General features: G+C 41.1%; 2 protein-coding genes across 4 annotated transcripts; one reads left to right on the forward strand and one right to left on the reverse strand.

Moving 5' to 3' along the window:
- Window positions 1–1,657: 1,657 nt before the first annotated feature.
- Window positions 1,658–10,053, reverse strand: ngdn (neuroguidin, EIF4E binding protein). Of its 2 annotated transcripts, XM_046355861.1 has the most exons (12): window positions 10,002–10,030; window positions 8,749–8,802; window positions 8,415–8,474; window positions 7,642–7,713; window positions 7,404–7,541; window positions 7,118–7,202; window positions 6,946–6,998; window positions 6,322–6,442; window positions 5,984–6,158; window positions 5,687–5,837; window positions 3,049–3,115; window positions 1,658–1,820 (listed from the first exon to the last, which is right to left on the reverse strand). In XM_046355861.1, exons 1-12 carry the CDS (start codon window positions 10,011–10,013, stop codon window positions 1,807–1,809), a joined length of 1,002 nt encoding a protein of 333 aa, XP_046211817.1. In that variant the 5' UTR covers window positions 10,014–10,030; the 3' UTR covers window positions 1,658–1,806. The 2 variants fall into 2 exon arrangements, with proteins under 2 accessions (XP_046211817.1, XP_046211818.1); XM_046355862.1 differs by lacking the exon at window positions 8,749–8,802 and having other exon boundaries at window positions 10,002–10,053.
- A 4,459-nt stretch (window positions 10,054–14,512) lies between these two features.
- On the forward strand, window positions 14,513–16,164 carry cebp1 (CCAAT/enhancer binding protein (C/EBP) 1). 2 transcript variants are annotated; one of them, XM_046355052.1, is made up of 3 exons: window positions 14,513–14,640; window positions 14,906–15,223; window positions 15,393–16,164. In XM_046355052.1, exons 2-3 carry the CDS (start codon window positions 14,906–14,908, stop codon window positions 15,708–15,710), a joined length of 636 nt encoding a protein of 211 aa, XP_046211008.1. In that variant the 5' UTR covers window positions 14,513–14,640; the 3' UTR covers window positions 15,711–16,164. The 2 variants fall into 2 exon arrangements, with proteins under 2 accessions (XP_046211008.1, XP_046211009.1); XM_046355053.1 differs by having other exon boundaries at window positions 14,554–14,640; window positions 14,931–15,223.
- The last annotated feature ends 4,745 nt before the right edge of the window (window positions 16,165–20,909 follow it).

Below are 20,909 nucleotides of genomic sequence, written 5' to 3' on the forward strand. Positions count from 1 at the left end.
CTTAAAATCCAAACAATATGTACGTTAAACCTTTTGGCTATCTAGCTCCATAAAAGTCTTCTGTTATGAAATGGTGCCAATTTTGTACTGTCATTCAGTATGATGTATTTTACAGTTAGGGTTAAATATAGTAAATTGTTTATTTTGCTTACTATATTTAGAAAAGCATTTCAAGCCCTATTCCACCACTTCTGTTGAAAAGGGGAAAACATGTTTTTTTTATTTTAAAAAATAAGTTATTTGTACTGTGTTAGGTGTGCCCTCATTTTAATATTTCTGGCAGTATAAATAAGCATTAGTAGGTATTGTTTATGGCCCTCATGATAAATCATTAATATTGTGTATGTCTATTTAGGCTGAAATCTTCATTTTGACATTACAATTACAGTTCTTTTGAGAAAGTAAAGTTGGCCTGCTGCTGTTTTTAAATCGCTAGTTTCTACTTTTATGCTTGATTTTGGCAAAAAGAGTAAGCTTCTTCCTGAAAGGCAGGACGATGCTTCGTGAACATGGATAGGACAGACAAGAAACAGTGACCTTGATCTTTTCCAGTGCCCTTATTAAGATGCAGGTGCCTAACACCCTCAGTTAGAATGACTATTCTAACAATTTACACATTTTACTTCAAGGCAAATTGCATTTTTGTATTTGTGGAGCATACCATGTACGTGTTATATGTAAAATAAACCTTACTTAAGCAGTGAATGAGGTTTTATTAGCTTAGGAAGAAACAATCAAATACTTGGAAGTAAAAATGCCATAAAATTCAAAATTTCTCCTGATTGTAAATGACGTATCTCTGAAAGTGGAACTTATATGCATGTATTGGAGTTGTAGAGATGACCCAATTTTGGCAATCTATACATACTGCTGCACAGAAAATATTTTGATGTACAGTTTATAAGCCAGTGTCTCGATCATCTTAATGAAAATGTGAAAGTGTTTGATTATCACATACTATGGCAAAAAATGTATTATCTTACTGTGGGCTTTAACTCCTCTCCTACATTTAAAATGTGGATTGACTTTCTTCCTCGTGAAAAGCTCACCTATGACCTCTAACAGAAAGCCCAGGTTTGATGGTCTCCACTACATTTCAAACTGGACAGAGTGAACGGGGTGACTAAGGAAGTGTATGTATACATGTAAGGTGCTGTGAAACTAATTTGCTAGTTGTCTCCGCTAAAACTGGAAATATTTTATGCACTTACTGAGTGCTGCTTCTGCAAAAAATGTAACTTTTGTATTTTGTCTGCCACAGTGACCGTGGATTGTGTTCTGTTTTTTTTTTACTGTTTTATCTATCCAATAGCCTCTTATGTTACAAAATATGGGCAGTAGACGATGAGTTAATGTAATTAAACAATACACTTGAATTTGAGCAAGAGTGAATTCAGTTTGGATAAATGTTTAACCATATTCTATTAGACCATGTTTGATTGTCCTTAAATTGCATTGTTTAAAATAAAAATCCCTTGTCCAGAAAGTGTGGCTTAACCAGTCACCATTGATGCCCAATAAGGAAAACATATCTGCCCTGTGAATTCAAAATGGGGGGAAATTTGCATATTCAAATGTTTTGGAGCATCATCTTGAAATGCACACAGGACTGACTGTCAAACAAGAACTAATGATAATATCAAAGAAAGAAAACACATTGGGTGAAATTCTCCTTTATAATACACATGGTTTAAGCACCTACAATCACAAAACAATCCTGAAAAGTTTTTCAAAGTGAATTGTCCCATTTAGCCTAAATCACCATTCTTCATCCTGCTTTGTGGTTTTAGGATTCCATTTGTGATCCTATCTTCTGAAAGCTGCAGGCAAAGAACAATGTTGATTAACTAACGATGCATAATCACTGCACTCCAAGTCATTGTAAAATGGTCTAACATTGAGAATCAATTGAATACAAAATTTAACATAAAATAAAATCACTGATGGCCTGACAATGAGTACTGTTAAATGCAATGCACACAATTTGATTGTCAGATTAGTAGTAGTTCAATTAACGTTTACATGCTTTGCAAGAAAAACGAGTTCCCTAATAATCCTGTTTACATGGACATGTCTGAAATCAGGCTACTGATCATCAAGGATATCAACCACCCGAGCCATGGCCTGTACGCCCTCATATCATCCAGAGGGTGAGGTCGGTGCAGCAAAGCTGTGACCGAGAGACTAAAAAACAGCCATCACTAGCCGGCCTCCACCCAGTACCCTGCCCTGAACATAGCCGGCTTGTGACAGTGACTACCACCTGGTTACTCAACTCTACACCTTCGAGACTGCTGCCCTATATACATAGACATGGAACACTGGCCACTTTAATCGTTTTTACATGCTGTTTTACTAATTTCATAGGTATATACTGTATACTAGTCCATGCCACTGACATTGCTTGTCCTAATATTTATATATTTATTAATTGCATTCTTTTACTTTTAGATTGTTGTGAATTTTTAGATACTACTGCGCTGTTGGAGCTAGGAACACAAGCATTTCACTACTGCGCTGTTGGAGCTAGGAACACAAGCATTTCACTACACCTGCAATATCTGCTAAATATGTGTATGCAACTAATAAAACATGTTTTAATTTGAATTTGACGGCACTCTGATAAATGCATAAAATAACCAACCAAAATAAACGTTCTACCACAGCGTCCATGTTATTTTTGGGAAGCATATTTGAATCGGAGTTCGGACATATAACATTTGTATGTGAAAACTACTTCAAAAACACATGCATTCAATTGTTCCAAACACTTCACTCGCACTAAAGAGGGAAGCTCGCTCAGCACATGCGCAGATCAAATACACCGCTGGACCGCCGATTAAGGTGTTTATGTGTCTTAATCATTCGAAAAATTGTTTTAAATCAGTGTATGCTTACTTCGTTTTTGACTATACGCATATTAAGATAAGCAGAGTAAGGTGTTTACATGACTATTGCATAATCTGCCTACTGCCATAATCAGATTAATATCAAATTAATACTGTGCATGTAAACATATTCAATGATGTCAATAAAACTCAGGCTCACCTTTTCTTTTAGTTCTCTTCTTCATTAGTTTCTTCTTCTTCTTCTTGGGCCCAGGGTTATCCGTGTCCTGGAGGGAGGGACAGAGAATGTTTATATCAACACTTTGAAATATATTAATAACATAACACAGCAGTGGAGAATAAATCTGAAGTGTGCCCATTATTCCTGTGACCACCTGTATGTAAAATATTATGCAAGCATGACTAAGTCGCTTTGGATAAAAGCAGCTGCGAAATGGCATATATATCTTATATGATCAATCAGCCCCCGTGATATGCAGCTGTTCAGGGAAGCTAGAAACCGTTATACACAGGCAGTTAGAAAAGCCAAGGCTAGCTTTTTCAAGCAGAAATTTGCTTCCTGCAACACTAACTCAAAAAAGTTCTGGGACACTGTAAAGTCCATGGAGAATAAGAACACCTCCTCCCAGCTGCCCACTGCACTGAAGATAGGAAACACTGTCACCACTGATAAATCCACCATAATTGAGAATTTCAATAAGCATTTTTCTACAGCTGGCCATGCTTTCCACCTGGCTACTCCTACCCCAGTCAACAGCACTGCACCCCCAACAGCAACTCGCCCAAGCCTTCCCCATTTCTCCTTCTCCCAAATCCATTCAGCTGATGTTCTGAAAGAGCTGAAAAATCTGGACCCCTACAAATCAGCCGGGCTAGACAATCTGGACCCTTTCTTTCTAAAATTATCTGCCGAAATTGTTGCCACCCCTATTACTAGCCTGTTCAACCTCTCTTTCGAGTCGTCTGAGATTCCCAAAGATTGGAAAGCAGCTGCGGTCATCCCCCTCCTCAAAGGGGGGGACACTCTTGACCCAAACTGCTACAGACCTATATCTATCCTACCATGCCTTTCTAAGGTCTTCGAAAACCAAGTCAACAAACAGATTACCGACCATTTCGAATCTCACCATACCTTCTCTGCTATGAAATCTGGTTTCAGAGCTGGTCATGGGTGCACCTCAGCCACGCTCAAGGTCCTAAACGATATCCTAACCACCATCGATAAGAAACATTACTGTGCAGCCGTATTCATTGATCTGGCCAAGGCTTTCGACTCTGTCAACCACCACATCCTCATCGGCAGACTCGACAGCGTTGGTTTCTCAAATGATTGCCTCGCCTGGTTCACCAACTACTTCTCTGATAGAGTTCAGTGTGTCAAATCGGAGGGTCTGCTGTCCGGACCTCTGGCAGTCTCTATGGGGGTGCCACAGGGTTCAATTCTTGGACCGACTCTCTTCTCTGTATACATCAATGAGGTCGCTCTTGCTGCTGGTGAGTCCCTGATCCACCTCTACGCAGACGACACCATTCTGTATACTACCGGCCCTTCTTTGGACACTGTGTTAACTAACCTCCAGGCAAGCTTCAATGCCATACAACTCTCCTTCCGTGGCCTCCAATTGCTCTTAAATACAAGTAAAACTAAATGCATGCTCTTCAAACGATCGCTACCTGCACCTACCCGCCTGTCCAACATCACTACTCTGGACGGCTCTGACTTAGAATACGTGGACAACTACAAATACTTAGGTGTCTGGTTAGACTGTAAACTCTCCTTCCAGACCCATAATCAAACATCTCCAATCCAAAGTTAAATCTAGAATTAGCTTCCTATTTCGCAACAAAGCATCCTTCACTCATGCTGCCAAACATACCCTTGTAAAACTGACCATCCTACCAATCCTCGACTTTGGCGATGTCATTTACAAAATAGCCTCCAATACCCTACTCAACAAATTGGATGCAGTCTATCACAGTGCAATCCGTTTTGTCACCAAAGCCCATATACTACCCACCATTGCGACCTGTACGCTCCTGTTGGCTGGCCCTCGCTCCATACTCGTCGCCAAACCCACTGGCTCCATGTCATCTACAAGACCCTGCTAGGTAAAGTCCCCCCTTATCTCAGCTCGTTGGTCACCATAGCATCTTCCACCTGTAGCACACCCTCCAGCAGGTATATCTCTCTAGTCACCCCCAAAACCAATTCTTTCTTTGGCCGCCTCTCCTTCCAGTTCTCTGCTGCCAATGACTGGAACGAACTACAAAAAATCTCTGAAACTGGAAACACTGGAACACTGGAATCTCCCTCACTAGCTTTAAGCACCAACTGTCAGAGCATCTTACAGATTACTGCACCTGTACATAGCCCACCTATAATTTAGCCCAAACAACCTCTTTCCCAACTGTATTTAATTAATTAATTTTTCTCCTTTGCACCCCATTATTTTTAGTTCTACATTGCACATTCTTCCATTGCAAAACTACCATTCCAGTGTTTTACTTGCTATATTGTATTTACTTTGCCACCATGGCCTTTTTTGCCTTTACATACCTTCTCACCTAATTTACTCACATTGTATATAGACTTGTTTATACTGTATTATTGACTGTATGTTTGTTTTACTCCACGTGTAACTCTGTGTCATTGTATCTGTCGAACTGCTTTGCTTTATCTTGGCCAGGTCGCAATTGTAAATGAGAACTTGTTCTCAACTGGCCTACCTGGTTAAATAAAGGTTAAATATATATATATTTTTTTTAATCACTGCATGTCAGCAAGGAATGTGACCTGTAGAAGACTGGTGTGTGTCACGTAAATGTGTCCAACTCACCTGTCCCTCTCCGCCCGTCAGGGCTGTGATGTCACTGAACCGTGTGATGCCACTCAGCTGACCAGACATTCCCAGCATTCCTCTCTTCTTAGCACTTCTCTCATTTCGGGGCACTTGCAGACGCACCATCATCGACTCCTCAAAGTTTTTCCTAAAGGAAGAAAATAAATACATGAAGGGACTCCCTCCAAATGAGAGGGCTCAAACTACTGTAGTACTAGACAGTTAAATGAGTCACAAATCAATCATCTAATTGATGATTGTGTGATCAATGTGTCTGATGATGACAACACGGACCTGTGCAGCTGCTCTCGGCTCTGTCTATCTGTCTGGAAGTCCCTGTGCTCGCGGATCTCCTCGGGAGCGTCGCTGTACTGCTGCCGGAGTTCCTGGATCACAGAGCTGCGGAGGGCGGCACGCCTCTGCTTGTCCGCCAGCTCCTTCTTTTTGTCTGCATCGGTCAGGTCTCCCTCTGTTGATCAAGTAAAGAGGTCTTATATATCACAGCAATGGTTTTGTAATATCATCCATCACAGAAATAAGACAGCTTTGGGTGCATTTTTAATGGGGGGGGGGTTGTACATACGATTCAACAGAGAGGAAGATTTTAAAAAACAATTTATATTTGACATTACCATAGTGCATTGGAGCAATCTTGGGGGGAACATATTTCTTGCCACTAGATGGCACTTTTTTCTCAGCGCCTTCAGCCTTCTCTCCACCATCTTCATCCCCCGAGTCTTCTGATTCACTTAGCTATGGAATTTAAAAAAAACATTTTTTAAAGACATTCATAAGCTGTGGTGCAAACCAGATTTCATTCTGTGATAGGGAACAAAGAACACAATTAATAATAATAATATAATTAAGCAATAAGGCTCGAGGGGATGTGGTATATGGCCAACATACCGTGGCTAAGGGCTGCTCTTATGCACAATGCAGAGTGCCTGGATACAGCACTTAGCAGTGGTATATTGGCATATACCACAAACCCCCAAGGTGCCTTAATGCTATTATGAACTGGTTACCAACGTAATTAGAACAGTAACAATACATCTTTTGTCAATTCTGTGGTATATGGTCTGATATACCACGCACGGCTGTCAACCAATCAGCATTCGGGGCTCGAACCACCTAGTTTATTATGTCTGATATACCACGACTTTCAGCCAATCAGCAACCAGGAGTCAAACTACCCGGTTTATAATTGTATTCATCTAACATAGACTAAGGGATGCCAAGAGATGAGAAGTGCTTACTTTGCTAACAAGGTTATCCGGATTGGGACGGAACTGCAATGGGTCATTTTCCCCTACAAAATAAAAAATGTACAATACAATCAAGGAATGTATATCACATGCATTCTGATTAGTACATACATTTTTCATAACAATTAAAGACTTGCTTCCGTTCCTCAATATCACATCTCACCTAAGCTCCCAGTCACTGCTGTGCGCACCAATTTATCAATCTGATATCTCAGTTTCTGGTCCAGAGGGCGCATCTTCTCTAAAACCTAGTAGAGCAACACAATAGTTAGAATATAGCAACAGAGGTCCAAGATGGCATTCATGAGCCCAAACAAGACCAAGAAGACTATGCAAAAAGTCAACAGTAATTTGAATTTGGGATGATGAAAATGGGAGAGGTTGCACATGCACAGCCCCACACACTGAGTGGTACAACATGTAGTGACCAGCAATGAAGGGCATCTTACTGTTCTGACGGTGACCAGTCTGTGAAGTGCGCCACTGTCTTTCACACTACCACCCTCTGATTTAAGACTGATCAGGTGAGTGACATCTTGCAGGTAAAACAGCAGCAGCTGATATCTAAGGTCAAGGAAAGACAATCCCTACAAAAGAGTGGGAAATGTACATTTGCATAAAGCATTTGAGCGAGACAATGCTTCCTGTTCATGTGACCATATGAGTGAATCCTATTATAGTACTTACCTTGGATGTTTGGAATTTTCCACCTTGGACCCTCTTTAACAAATCTCGAACCTGCCCTGTAACTGATGCCACCTAGGATTGAATGTGTACAGACAGACCTTAAACATCCGAGTGACTGGTAATAGATCTCAGTAACTAGTAATAGATATGACTGATGAACAACACTGCCGTAGCTATGTCACATCATTAGCAAGGAAGCTACAGAAGACAAACAGCCAGCTGAATTATAACTACAGACCGTACACCGGATAATGTGATATTAGCAAAGATTTTTGGTATCAATTACTGGACGTTACAGGTTTGCCTATACAAAACGTTCTCATATATTTTCAACTGAATCTTCTAAAATGTATGTGCCCAGTTGCAGGTGGTTCTAAAATAAATAAAAATGTTTGCTCCATGAAGTGTACGCAGACATCTTGTCAATTTTAAATCTCTCATTGATCGAGACAGGGGAGTGTCATCATGACATGCAGCACTTTGTGGTGGACCCACCTGCCTCAATCAATGAGAGAATATTTGAAATAGACAAGATGGCGGTGTACACATTGTTGGATTATTTCTTGAAGCGAAATTTTCATTTTAATAATGGAGCCTTTTCGAAATGTAAAAGAAACACCTGCAACTGGTCACAGACAATTTAGACGTTTAGTATAGGTCGTTTGGCATAGGCAAACCTGTAACGTTAACGCTCAGTAATGGATGCCACAAATCTTTGGTTATATCTCATTATCTGGTGTCAAATCTGTAGCTAGCTGTATTCTGAACCTAACCTGTTCAGTAAGACTGTTCAACAGCCGCACAGCATTGGGGCCATCACTGTCAATCAAATCCTGAAAGACAATAGCAAATCAAAATATTACAATAAGTACTGCTTTCGAAGTTGGTAAACCCAGGCAAACACTGTCCCATAGTTAACTAGTACAGCTAGCTAAGCTAATTTGTTAGCTATGTATAACTAGCTATGGCGCGCCCTGTATGAAGTGTCTGGATAATTGCGGTGTGTTCAATCATGAGATATGGCAGCAATAAGGGTAACAATCTTGAAACGTTTAAAGAGATATCCAAAATCTTGACATAAAACGAAAAACATAAAGCTCAACTCACGTTTTCGCTATAGGAAGCCGCCATTTTGATTGAAAGTTGCATGTACGGAAATTGCTAAGGGACAGTGGAATCGCAAGAAAGAGTTTCGTAATTCGTATCACGCTGACTACATATCCAAAGAATTATGGAAAATGCACTTATGCAAAATGCCCATGGTGAATAAAACTTAAACAACTTACACAACATAATAACCTCATATTTTGGGTTATGGACGAGTGCTGCCCCATGTACAGTGCCTTCGGGAAGTATTCAGACCCCTTGACTTTTTCCACATTTTGTTACATTACAGCCTTATTCTAAAATGGATTAAATTGTTTTTACCCCTCATCACTCTACACACGTTAAACCATAATGACAAATCAAAAACAGATTTGACATTTTTTTGTGCTAATTTATTAAAAATTAAAAATGATATCACATTTACATAGATATTCAGACCTTTTACTCTGTACTTTGTTGAAGCACCTTTGACAGCAATTACAGCATCAAGTCTCGGGGTAAAAACCTATTTCCGCTTTGTCATTATGCGGTATCTTGTGTGGATTGCTGAGGATTGTTAGTTATTAAATAAAGTTTAGAATAAGGCTGTAACGTAACAAAATTTGGGAAAAATCAAGGGGTCTGAATATTTGAAGGCACTGTATATAGTCATTGAACACTGGTCACTTTAACATTACATTACATTTGTCATTTAGCAGACGCTCTTATCCAGAGCGACTTACTTTAACAAGGTTTACATACTGTTTTACCCACTTTATATTTATATACTGTATTGTAGTCATGGCTTATCCTATACAACTATATCTAGACTCTGATATTGCTCTTCTGATATTTCAAATATTTGTAAACTTTTTGGATCATGTGTGTATTGTTACTGTGTTGCTAGATATTGCTGCACTATTGGAGCTAGAAACATAAGCATTTCGCTGCACCTGAATAACATGTGAGCAAGATCTTTAAACAGGTCAACACTCACAAAGCCGCGGGGCCAGATGGATTACCAGGACGTGTACTCAAAGCATTCGCGGACCAACTGGCAATTATCTTCACTGACATGTTCAACCCCTCCCTGACTGAGTCTGTAAGACCTACATGTTTCAAGCAGACCACCATAGTCCCTGTGCCCAAGGAAGCGAAGGTAACTTGCCTAAATGATTACCACCCTGTAGCACTCATGTCAGTAGCTATGAAGTGCTTTGAAAGGCTGGTCATGGCTCACATCAACAGAATCTTCCCAGATACCCTATACTCACTCCAATTCGCATACCGCCCCAACAGATCCAGATGACAGTCTCAATCGCACTCCACACTGCCCTTTCCCACCTGGACAAAAGGAACACCTATGTGAGAATGCTGTTCATTGACTACAGCTCAGCATTCAACACCATAGTGCCCACGAAGCTCATCGCTAAGCTAAGGACTCTGGGACTAAACACCTCCCTCTGCAACTGGATCCTGGACTTCCTGACGGGACGCACCCAGGTGGGAAGGGTAGGCAACAACACGTCTGCCACGCTGATCCTCAACACTGGGGCCCCCTATAGGGAGGAGGTCAAAGAACTGGCAGTGTGGTGCTAGGACAACAACCTCTCCCTCAATGTGAGCAAGACAAAGGAACTGATCGTGGACTACAGGAAAAGGCGGGCAGAACAGGCCCCCATTAACATAAACGGGGCTGTAGTGAAGCGGGTCGAGAGTTTCAAGTTCCTTGGTGTCCACATCACCTATCATGATCCAAACACACCAAGACAGTTGTGAAGAGGGCAGGACAAAACCTTTTCACCCTCAGGAGACTGAAAAGATTTGGAATGGGTCCCCAGATCCTCAAAAAGTTCTACAGCTGCACCATCGAGAGCATCCTAACCGGTTGCATCACTGCCTGTTATGGCAACGGCTCGGCATCTGACCGTAAGCCTCTACAGTGGGTAGTGTGTACGGCACAGTACATCACAGGAGGAGCCAAGCTTCCTGCAATCCAGGATCTATATAATAGGCGGTGTCAGAGGAAAGCCCATAAAATTGTCAGAGACTCCAGTCACCCAAGACATTGACTCTTTTCTCTGCTACCGCACAGCAAGCGGCACCGGAGCACCAAGTCTAGGACCAGAAGGGTCCTTAACAGCTTCTACCCCCAAGCCATAAGACTGCTGAACAACGAATCAAATGGCCACCGTATTTATACTAACCCCCCCTCCCCCCCTTGTTTTCTACTCTGCTGCTACTCGCTGTTTACTATCTATGCATAGTCACTTCACCCCTACCTACGTGTACAAATGACTTGTACCCCCACTAACCTGTACCCCCTGCACACTGACTCGGTACCGGTACCCCTCTATATAGCCTCGTTATTTTTGTTGTTATTGTGTTAGTTTTCATTATTTTTTACTTTAGTTTATTTGGTAAATATTTTCCTAACTCCGCACTGTTGGTTAAGGGCTTGTAAGTAAGCATTTCACAGTAAGGTCTACACTTGTCGTATTCGGCGCACGTGACAAATAAAGTTTGATTTGATATATGTGTCAACGACCAATAAACTTTGATTTGATTTGGTAAGGGTATAATGTATACTTATACACTGAGCGTACAAACATTAAGAACACCTTCCTACACCCCCTTTTGCCCTCAGAACAGCCTCAATTCATTGGGGCATGGACTCTACATGGTGTCCAATGCGTTCCACAGGGATGCTGGCCTATGTTGACTCCAATGCTTCACAGTTGTGTCAAGTAGGCTGGATGTCCTTTGGGTGGTGGACCATTCTTGATACACACAGGAAACTGGTGAGTGTGAAAAACCCAGCAGCATTGCAGTTCTTGACACAGTCATACCGGTGCGCCTGGCACTTGCTACCCTACCCCATTCAAAAGCATTTCAATATTTTGTCTTGCCCATTCACCCTCCGAATGGTACATACAAAATTATTTTCTCAATTGTATCAAAGCTTAAAAATCCTTCTTTAACCGGTCTCCTCCCCTTCATCTACACTGATTAAAGTGGATTTAACAAGTGACATCAACAAGGGTTCATAGCTTTCACCTGATCAGTCTATGTCATGGAAAGGGTTCCTAATGTTTTGAACATTCATTGTGTATAACACATACTGTATATCCACACAAATACAGTATGCATAAAGTATGCATACCCCTTGACTTATGACACATTTTGTTGTGTTACAGCCTGAATTTAAAAAACATTCTCACCCATCTACACACAATACCCCATAATGACAAAGGGAAAACATGTTTTTAGAAATTGTTGCAATTTTGTAGACTGGTGTAGTATAAGACCGATGATGTTGTAGGCGATGTACTTCTATAGATAAGACAGTTGAGATGTACTAAGTTCATGCGGCATTTATAGGTTATATTCTTAAATAATTAATGGTTATATATTATTGACCATAGAACAGCATTACATTTTTTTCTGATTGCTGAGGCACTATCTTTGAAACTATTGGCTATTTTTGCAAAACTCTACACACTAACCACAAAACTTTGCACCAAACCAGTAAAAGATTATACATCTCTTGCAAAGCAACCAATTCTTGCAAAACTCTTCAAACACTTTAAAACAATCGTGTTTTTGCCTCAAAACAGTACACACAAAGAAGCACCAACTATGCACTGACAGTATAAATGAAAAGCACTTGTGGCTTTTGCTTGTTCTGTGTGCAGGGCATAGCAGTTTGCAATCAAGTTGTGTCATACATGTAGTAAACACACATACACACAGGTATCCAAATGTGTAAAGTATGAATGTGTATTCCCGAATATAACACACTATCAATACAAATAAGGGGAAAAAGTGTTTTTGTTTTTCCTCAAAATGTTCCAACACTCCTCAAACAACAAAAGCGGAGTAGAAGAAAACAAAAACATTTGTGCTAGAAAAAAAAATAGTTCATCCACATCACATGCGATGTTGTCTTGAGCGAGGCAGCGTGGAAAGTACCGCCTGGAGTTCCGTACCCAGGCCTGGCATGAACCCTGATCGATGTCTCCACAAACCTCATCCATTGCCTGTAGAAGGGGATGCGTTGGTGGGGCTGGCGAACATACACGTTCCGACGCCATGCAGAGAATCATTATTCAATAGGATTCAAGAACTGAGAGTATGGGGGGAGATTGAGCGCAGTGAAACGTGGGTGACTTGTGAACCAATTGCGTACCACAGCAGCCCGGTGGAAACTAACATTGTCCCATATGATAACGTAATTGGGCTGCTCTGGTCCCTGGTCATTAGGGATTCGTCTGTTGTGGAGGGTTTCCAGAAATTTGATAATGGGTGCCGTGTTGTATGGGCCTAGAATTGCATGATGGTGAAGAACGCCGTTTTGACTAATTGCCGCACACGTTGTTATGTTGTCACCACGTTGTCCCGGGATGCTGATGATGGCACGGTGCCCGATTATATTTTTGCCGCGGCCACTTGTTTTTGCAAGGTTGAAACCTGCCTCGTCCACATATATTAGCTCATGATGCACTGCATCTGCTTCTAGTTCCATGACTCTCAAAGAGACAAGACAAAGCAATGTAGCACAGTGCCAAAAGACAGGGATCAGTCAATATGATGTAGCACCATACAGTCCCAGATCCAGTACCAATGATAGGATTGTAATAGCTTACCTGCACATATTCATATCTCAGCTGTTTTACACGGTCTGAGTTTCTTTTGAAAGGGCCTCTGTAAAGCTGCTTCATCCTAATTCTTTTGTGTTTCAGTAGACGAGACAGTGCAGAGAGACTCACTCTGTTGACGTTTTGGAATATGGTGTGATCTCATTTTGAAATATCCTGATGATACCTGCAACAGTATAGCGGCTTAGATTTGGTTGAACCTGTTGCCCAGCCTCCCTCATGCTCATCCCATGGTTGACAACATGGTCAACCACAGTCGCTCTGATTTCATCAGTTATTGTGTTCCTGACTCCCCTTCATCTTCCTCTTCCCTGTCCTCTCCTTCTCCCCGTCCTACTTCACCTCTTCCTTTCCCCTCCTCCTCTTACTTCTTCACCGCCTCGTCCTCCTCTAGTTATCACCCATTGCCCTTGAACAGGCAGTTAACCCACTGTTCCTAGGTCGTCATTGAAAATAAGAATTTGTTCTTATTAACTGGCTTGCCTAGTTAAATAAAGGTAAATAAAAATAAAATCATACTCTCTGTCCAATATTGGCCTCCATTGTTGTCCAAACCAAATATTTACCTGTGGCCTATTTATAGTGCTCAAGCTCCGATTTGTAAGTGAACTCATTATCTAAAAGTGTTTTCACATCTGTCAATGTGGAAAAGCAATTGTTGAAATAGTGTATCAATATAGAGACCAATGTTTATGATTTTGCTAGAAGTGTGTTTTTAAATTACAATATGAGTGTACAGCAGAGAACGTGCATTCAGTTTGACACACTTGGTAAATTCATTGGCTACAAGTGTTAATGGTTTCAGAGATAGTACTTCAAGAATCACTGTTAGTGTTTAAGGATTCAGAAAAAACTGTAAATAAATATCCCAGAATGTTTCTTTAAAGACGCCCATGTAGAGCCACATATACATTTTTTAAATGTAAAAAAACACAATAATGTCAGGATGTGATCCTAAAAAAGGAGAAGTAAATTAAAGGCAAGAAACAAGACGATAAGAAAAAACAAGCCCATGGTTGATGAGAGAGAGAGAGAGAGAGAGAGAGAGAGAGAGAGAGAGAGAGAGAGAGAGAGAGAGAGAGAGAGAGAGAGAGAGAGAGAGAGAGAGCGAGAGAGAGAGAGGTGGTGTTTAACTTAGAGGAAGTGATGGTGTGATAATCAGATGAGTACCTGTCTTTACAGTGTATATGAGCAGAACATTGAGGGAGGAACTCACAAAATAGAAAAGGCAGTACGGCGATAAACAAATTCAGAGGTAAGTCAGTCAATATCCTGGTGGGAAATGCTCATAATATATTGAAACGCGTACATAACCGACAGTTATGTACTGTAGGCTACGTGTCGTTTAAAAAGATAATTTCATCATAGATGGAAATAAATCTTGAGAATGTTAGTACTAGAATGTTGTTATACAATTTAAAACACTACAATAGGTCTATAGTTATCATGTAATTAATTAACAATGGACGTGATAATGAATGTGTGTGAACATTACTATAATGTGTCTGAATCCCTAACAGATGTCTCAGTGTTCTGTCATTCAAGAGTATAGCCCTCCAGTTTCTTCCACATTCACAACCTTCGGTCAGACTCCCACCCACGCTTCTACAACTGTGGCCTTGAACCCTGACCCATCGACCCCGGCACCCTTTACCAATGATATGACTCAGATGGACGGGATTCCATACAGCCAGTCGATGGGGGCTCAGGGATTGGTCAGGACGGGCAGTAACAGAATGACAGAGCAGATGATGGGATTGTCATACCTGTCCTACGCACCTTGTCACAACACACCTTCCACAGAGAATGTCGGCCAACAGAGTCACATACTGCAACAGGTACATGGATACGCCGCTTGGGTTCTGTGTTCATGAGAATGCATAATGTTGCAGTTAACATGTAGTTCAATGTTACGTTTTTTTTCTTTTTGCATCCATTTTGTCTTTTTCAATTTCAAAGTTATCTCTTCCTTCCAAACCCTCTACATCCCTCCTCCCTGTCCTACAGGATTTTTCTCCCTTCCTCCTCCCCCTTCCTCCCGGCCCCCTGCGAAGCCCCCTGCAGAAGAGGGGCCTGACCAAGGACACCATGGAGTATCGACTGCGGCGGGAGAGGAACAATATTGCCGTGAGGAAGAGCCGAGACAAGGCCAGGCGGCGCATACAGCTCACCCACCAAAGGGCTCTGCAGCTGCATGAGGAGAACCACCGGCTGCAGATTCTCATAGGGCAACTCACACATGAATTGGACACTCTCAAACACATCTTGTCACAGCGTCACCTACAGCCCAGGGGTGAGAATGCAGCCAGGGAAGAGGGCTGTTGAGTGTGTTGGGAATGTTGTAGAGAATGACAGCAACTATGTGTGGTTCTGTATGAAAATATGCTGTTTTGTTACATTGGTGGAAATTGTACATTGTTATAAAACAGTCACGTAAGTGCTTTCATCGGGGAGTATCCCAAATGTTGATATAATGCAGGGTTAGTACCTAAGTCAACAAAAGCTGTGAGTCAAAGAACACAAAGTTCCAAGTACTTTAAAAGCCTTTTGTCTTTGGTTAGATGACACAGATTTCAGCACACTTTCTACCTCCTCTACCTTTTCTCTGAAATTACATGGCAAGAATGATTACCCAATCTGATTACCCAATAACCTTTATGGTTTCAAAAAGATTCATTGAATTAAGCACCACTAAGAATAAGGCAGTTGTCAAGAAATGTTAGATATCAGGCAAAAGTTATGTCATTGTGCAATTCAAACATTTTTTAATAAAAAATATTTTATAGCTCTTTCTCAACTCTCTATGTTAGCTGACTTACAGTAAAATCAAGGTACAAAAAGGGACCAAAATAGTATTTTGGGAAACAACACTAAACATTTGTGACCACTACTGCTTTAAATGAAAATTAGTAAATGAATCCAGGTATATGCCATTTCTCATTTTAGCTGATAATATAACATAAAGCACCTCAATATAATAATAATTCCACTCTAGCCCAATCTCCTCCATGTGATTGTATTGCATCTAAAATGGCTATAGTAATGGCTATGCCTAAACCCAGTTATCCAGTGAAGTATTTTATGTAAGGGCACATATAGAGATGTCCCCCCCCCTTCACTCTGTTCACAAAGGCCGTTAAAAACAAACACAATGACATTGTCGTTTTATGGGTAGAAAGCTGGGCCAGCCTTTGTGGGACGGGTAATATTTCAACACAGCACAGGACAGAAAACCAAAAAAGATAGCATCAGCAGACAGGAGTGAGCCTTCCTGTGGCAGCGATTGCAGTCAAGGGACAGATAGATAGGAAAACATTTTTGGGGGCCACACATCTTTGATAAAGTACCATGATATGTGCTCACAGTCTTTCTTTTTTCTTTACCTTTAGGAAATGTTATGTTTGTTAAACAGGGAGTAAGACAATGCATAGTTAGCTGTATACTGATGCTGGTGCATGCAATGGCTATGAGAGTGCATGTGTGTGTTGAAATTACCCTCAATGTCTCTGTGGGGCAATCTGTGGTCCCAGGACTGCTGCAATGTCTCCACAGAATGAGGAAAGACAGTATTTCACCTCATCCCAAGTTACTCAACAGCAAGCATGTTAGAAAAAGATATATAAACCCACAACTAGAAAATAAATGGAGGGGGTATTTTGCAACAGGAAATTAACAGACGATTTTCAAACATTTATTGTCATATTGAACATCATAGACAAAGCTTAAAGGGGCAATCTGGGTTTGGTACATCCATTTCTTTACTTTTAAATGAATGAAATAGCCATTGATTATTGAATAATTTCACGTATAATCGCCACATGAACTAAGTTAAACTGTCGTACCCATCAAGCAGTTTTCTGATTGATTGTTTTCTGATTGAACCCCGCCATAACCCTGTTTTAATACCGCTTGTCATTGTCGTTGTAGTTTTAAAGCAGGATTTTTATCACACGGTTGGCCAGTCATTGCATCCATAGCTCTGTCTGAATTTGAGAGTGGTTACATTTCTCCAGACCCATTCATCAGCTGTTTACCAAAGCAAGTACCTGCTTGTTTTTTTTTCTTTGAATCACTAATTTCCCCTTTAACATTCAAAAAGCCTATTATTTCAAGCATGTTACAAAGTTATTCAGACCCATGAGTTGTCAGCAAAAAGCAGGTGCTATTTGCATGTAAAATTGTCACGAGGTGCATCGCTCCATTACATTTGTATTGGTGTCCCAGCACTCTTTGCTGTAAAATGCACATCTTAGTGTGGCTTTAAAAAACAGAAAAAAACAGAGGTTTAAAAAACAGAGGTTTTAAAATGGTTGATTAGTGGCTCACAAATGAATTTGCCATATTTCTATATATTGCAGCAACCTTAGTAGACCTACAATACCTAGCAACTACGTCAAGATGTTCGAACCTTTTGGTGTATTAACAGTCTACATTGGTGTCAGAATTGGGATGGCTCCCCAGCACATCCATCAAAAACGACTTGTTAGAAGACACTTGTTAGAATGTAGCGGGGGACATGCTTTCCCGAAGGAACGGGGTAATTAGGCGACATAGTGAACACACCTTGCGACATCTTCAAGAGGTTCAGACCTCTTAAGCCCTGTTTATACCTGGTTCTAACATGCATCCTTTGTCCTGATCTTGTCTATATTCGGATTGTGCCCACATTTTCAGACAGGTGTAGACGATTAAAAGATGCACATCTAATCATATGACTACGGCCCAGTACATCACTGGGGCCGAACTCCCTGCCACCCATGACCTCTATACTATGTCAGAGGAAGGCCCCAAAAATTGTCAAAGACTGTTTTTTAAATCTTTATTTAACCAGGCAAGTCAGTTAAGAACAAATTCTTATTTTCAATGACAGCCTAGGAACAGTGGGTTAACTGCCTGTTCATGGGCAGAATGACAGATTTGTACCTTGTCAGCTCGGGGATTTGAACTGGCAACCTTTCAGTTACTAGTCCAACACTCTAACCACTAGGCTACCCTACTGTTCTCTATGCAAATGCAGGGCAAGTGGCACCGAAGCGCCAAGTCTGTGACTTAAAAGGCACCTGAACAGCTTCTATCCCCAAGCCACAAGACTGCTGAACAGTTAATCAAATGGCTACCCAGACTATTGACATTGACCCCCTTTATTATTTATTTATCTTAATTATTTTGCACTGGCTCTATGCACACTCACAAGACTCTATCCATACTAAACTGACACTCCAACACATACACACACACGCACGGACACACACACACACACACACACACACACACACACACACACACACACACACACACACACACACACACACACACACACACACACACACACACACACACACACACACACACACACACACACACACACACACACACACACACACACACACACACACACACACACACACACACACACACGCACACACGCACACATATATGTTGATGCCACACACACACTCACTCACACATAGACACACTTTCACTGCTGCTACTCTGTTTGTTATATATCCCGATTGCCAAGTCACTTTTCTTTTCAATTGTCCCCAACACACTCACCTTAAATCTTAACACTAAACCATTAACACTTGTAGCCAATGCATTTACCAAGTGTGCCAAACTGAATGCACGTTTTCTGGTTAACACTCAGTTTGTAATTGTATAACACATGTTTGCAAAGCTGTAAATACAACTCAATGCTTTACACTCAGTTTGAAATGTAATAACACACTTCTAGCAAAACTGTAGAGAGTAAGAAGGGTGATAACTAGAGGAGGAGGAGGAGGACGAGGAAGACGAGGACAAAGAAGTGAATAAGTAAGAGAACGAGGAGGAGGAGAAGGAAGAGGTGAGGTGAGGTCACGGAGAAGGAGAGGACGGGGAAGAGGAAGCGGAAGGGGAGTCAGGAACACAATAACTGATGAAATCAGAGCGACTGTGGTTGACCATGTTGTCAACCATGGCATGAGGGAGGCTGGACAATGGGTTCACCCAAATCTGAGCCGCTATACTGTTGCAGGTATCATACTTCGAAACATGGTACTTCGAAACATGGTCGACTGTTCACCCCAGAGCAGGAGGCCCACATTGTAAATATGGTCATTGAAAATAACTGCATCAGACTCAGACAACTGCAGGACCACATAATGACAGATAACACCATATTCCAAAACGTCAACAGAGTGAGTCTCTCTGCACTGTCTCGTCTACTGAAACACAATGCATTTAGTATGAGGCAGCTGTACAGAGTCCCTTTCAAAAGAAACTCAGACCATGTAAAACAACTGAGATACGAACATGTGCAGGTAAGCTATACTATCCTATCATTGGTACTGGATCTGGAAGTGTATGGTGCTACATCATATTGACTGATCCCTGTCTTTTCCTACTGTGCTACATTGTTTTGTATTGTCTCTTTGAGAGAGTCATGGAGCTAGAAGCAGATGCAGTGCATCATGAGCTAATACAGTGCCTTGCGAAAGTATTCGGCCCCCTTGAACTTTGCAAACTTTTGCCACATTTCAGGCTTCAAACATAAAGATATAAAACTGTATTTTTTTGTGAAGAATCAACAACAAGTGGGACACAATCATGAAGTGGAACGACATTTATTGGATATTTCAAACCTTTTTTAACAAATCAAAAACTGAAAAATTGGGCGTGCTAAATTATTAAGGTCCATACAACACTGCACCCATCATCCATTTCTGGAAACCCTCCACAACAGACGAATCCCTAATGACCAGGGACCAGAGCAGCCCAGGTACGTTATCATCTGAGACAATGTTAGTTTCCACCGGGCTGCTGTGGTATGCAATTGGTTCACAAGTCACCCACTTTTCATTGCGCTCAAACTCCTCCCATACTCTCCGTTCTTGAATCCTATTGAATAATGATTCTCTGCATGGCGTCGGAACGTGTATGTTCGCCAGCCCCACCAACGCATCCCCTTCTACAGGCAATACATTCCACGCTGCCTCGCTCAAGACAACATCGCATGTGATGTGGATGAAGTTTTATGGTCAGACCCACAAAGAATGCGAGATGGAGCCTAATTTTTTTTCTAGCACAAATGTTTTTGTTTTCTTCTAATGCGCTTTTGTTGTTTGAGGAGTGTTGGAACATTTTGAGGAAAAAAAACGTTCCCCCTTTATTTGTATTGATAGTGTGTTATATTCGGGAATACACATTCATACTTTACACATTTGGATACCTGTGTGCATGTGTGTTTACTACATGTATGACACAACTTGATTGCAAACTGCTATGCCCTGCACACAGAACAAATCAAAAGCCACACATGTTTTTCATTTATACTATCAGTGCGTAGTTGGTGCTTCGTGTGCTTATTCAAATGATAGTTTGTGTGTACTGTATTGATGCAAAAACACAATTTTTTAAAAGAGTTTGAAGAGTTTTGCAAGAATTGTTTGCTTTGCAAGAGATGTATAATGCTTTGCTGGTTTGGTTAAGGTTTGGTTAAGGTGTGTCGAGTTTTGCAAAAATATCCTAGTTGCAACGACAGTG

This window comes from Oncorhynchus gorbuscha, linkage group LG07 (genome assembly GCF_021184085.1).
Source record: "Oncorhynchus gorbuscha isolate QuinsamMale2020 ecotype Even-year linkage group LG07, OgorEven_v1.0, whole genome shotgun sequence".
Taxonomy (NCBI): Eukaryota; Metazoa; Chordata; class Actinopteri; order Salmoniformes; family Salmonidae; genus Oncorhynchus; species Oncorhynchus gorbuscha.

Coding starts and splice junctions, on each gene's coding strand:
- cebp1 (XM_046355052.1), top strand. CDS start 14,906: ATGTCTCAGTGTTCTGTCATTCAAGAGTATAGCCCTCCAGTTTCTTCC. Junction 15,224..15,392: donor AGAGTCACATACTGCAACAG/GTACATGGATAC, acceptor CCTGTCCTACAG/GATTTTTCTCCCTTCCTCCT.
- ngdn (XM_046355861.1), bottom strand. Junction 8,475..8,748: donor CGGCTTCCTATAGCGAAAAC/GTGAGTTGAGCT, acceptor ATTGTCTTTCAG/GATTTGATTGACAGTGATGG. Junction 3,116..5,686: donor TGACGGGCGGAGAGGGACAG/GTGAGTTGGACA, acceptor CCCTCCCTCCAG/GACACGGATAACCCTGGGCC.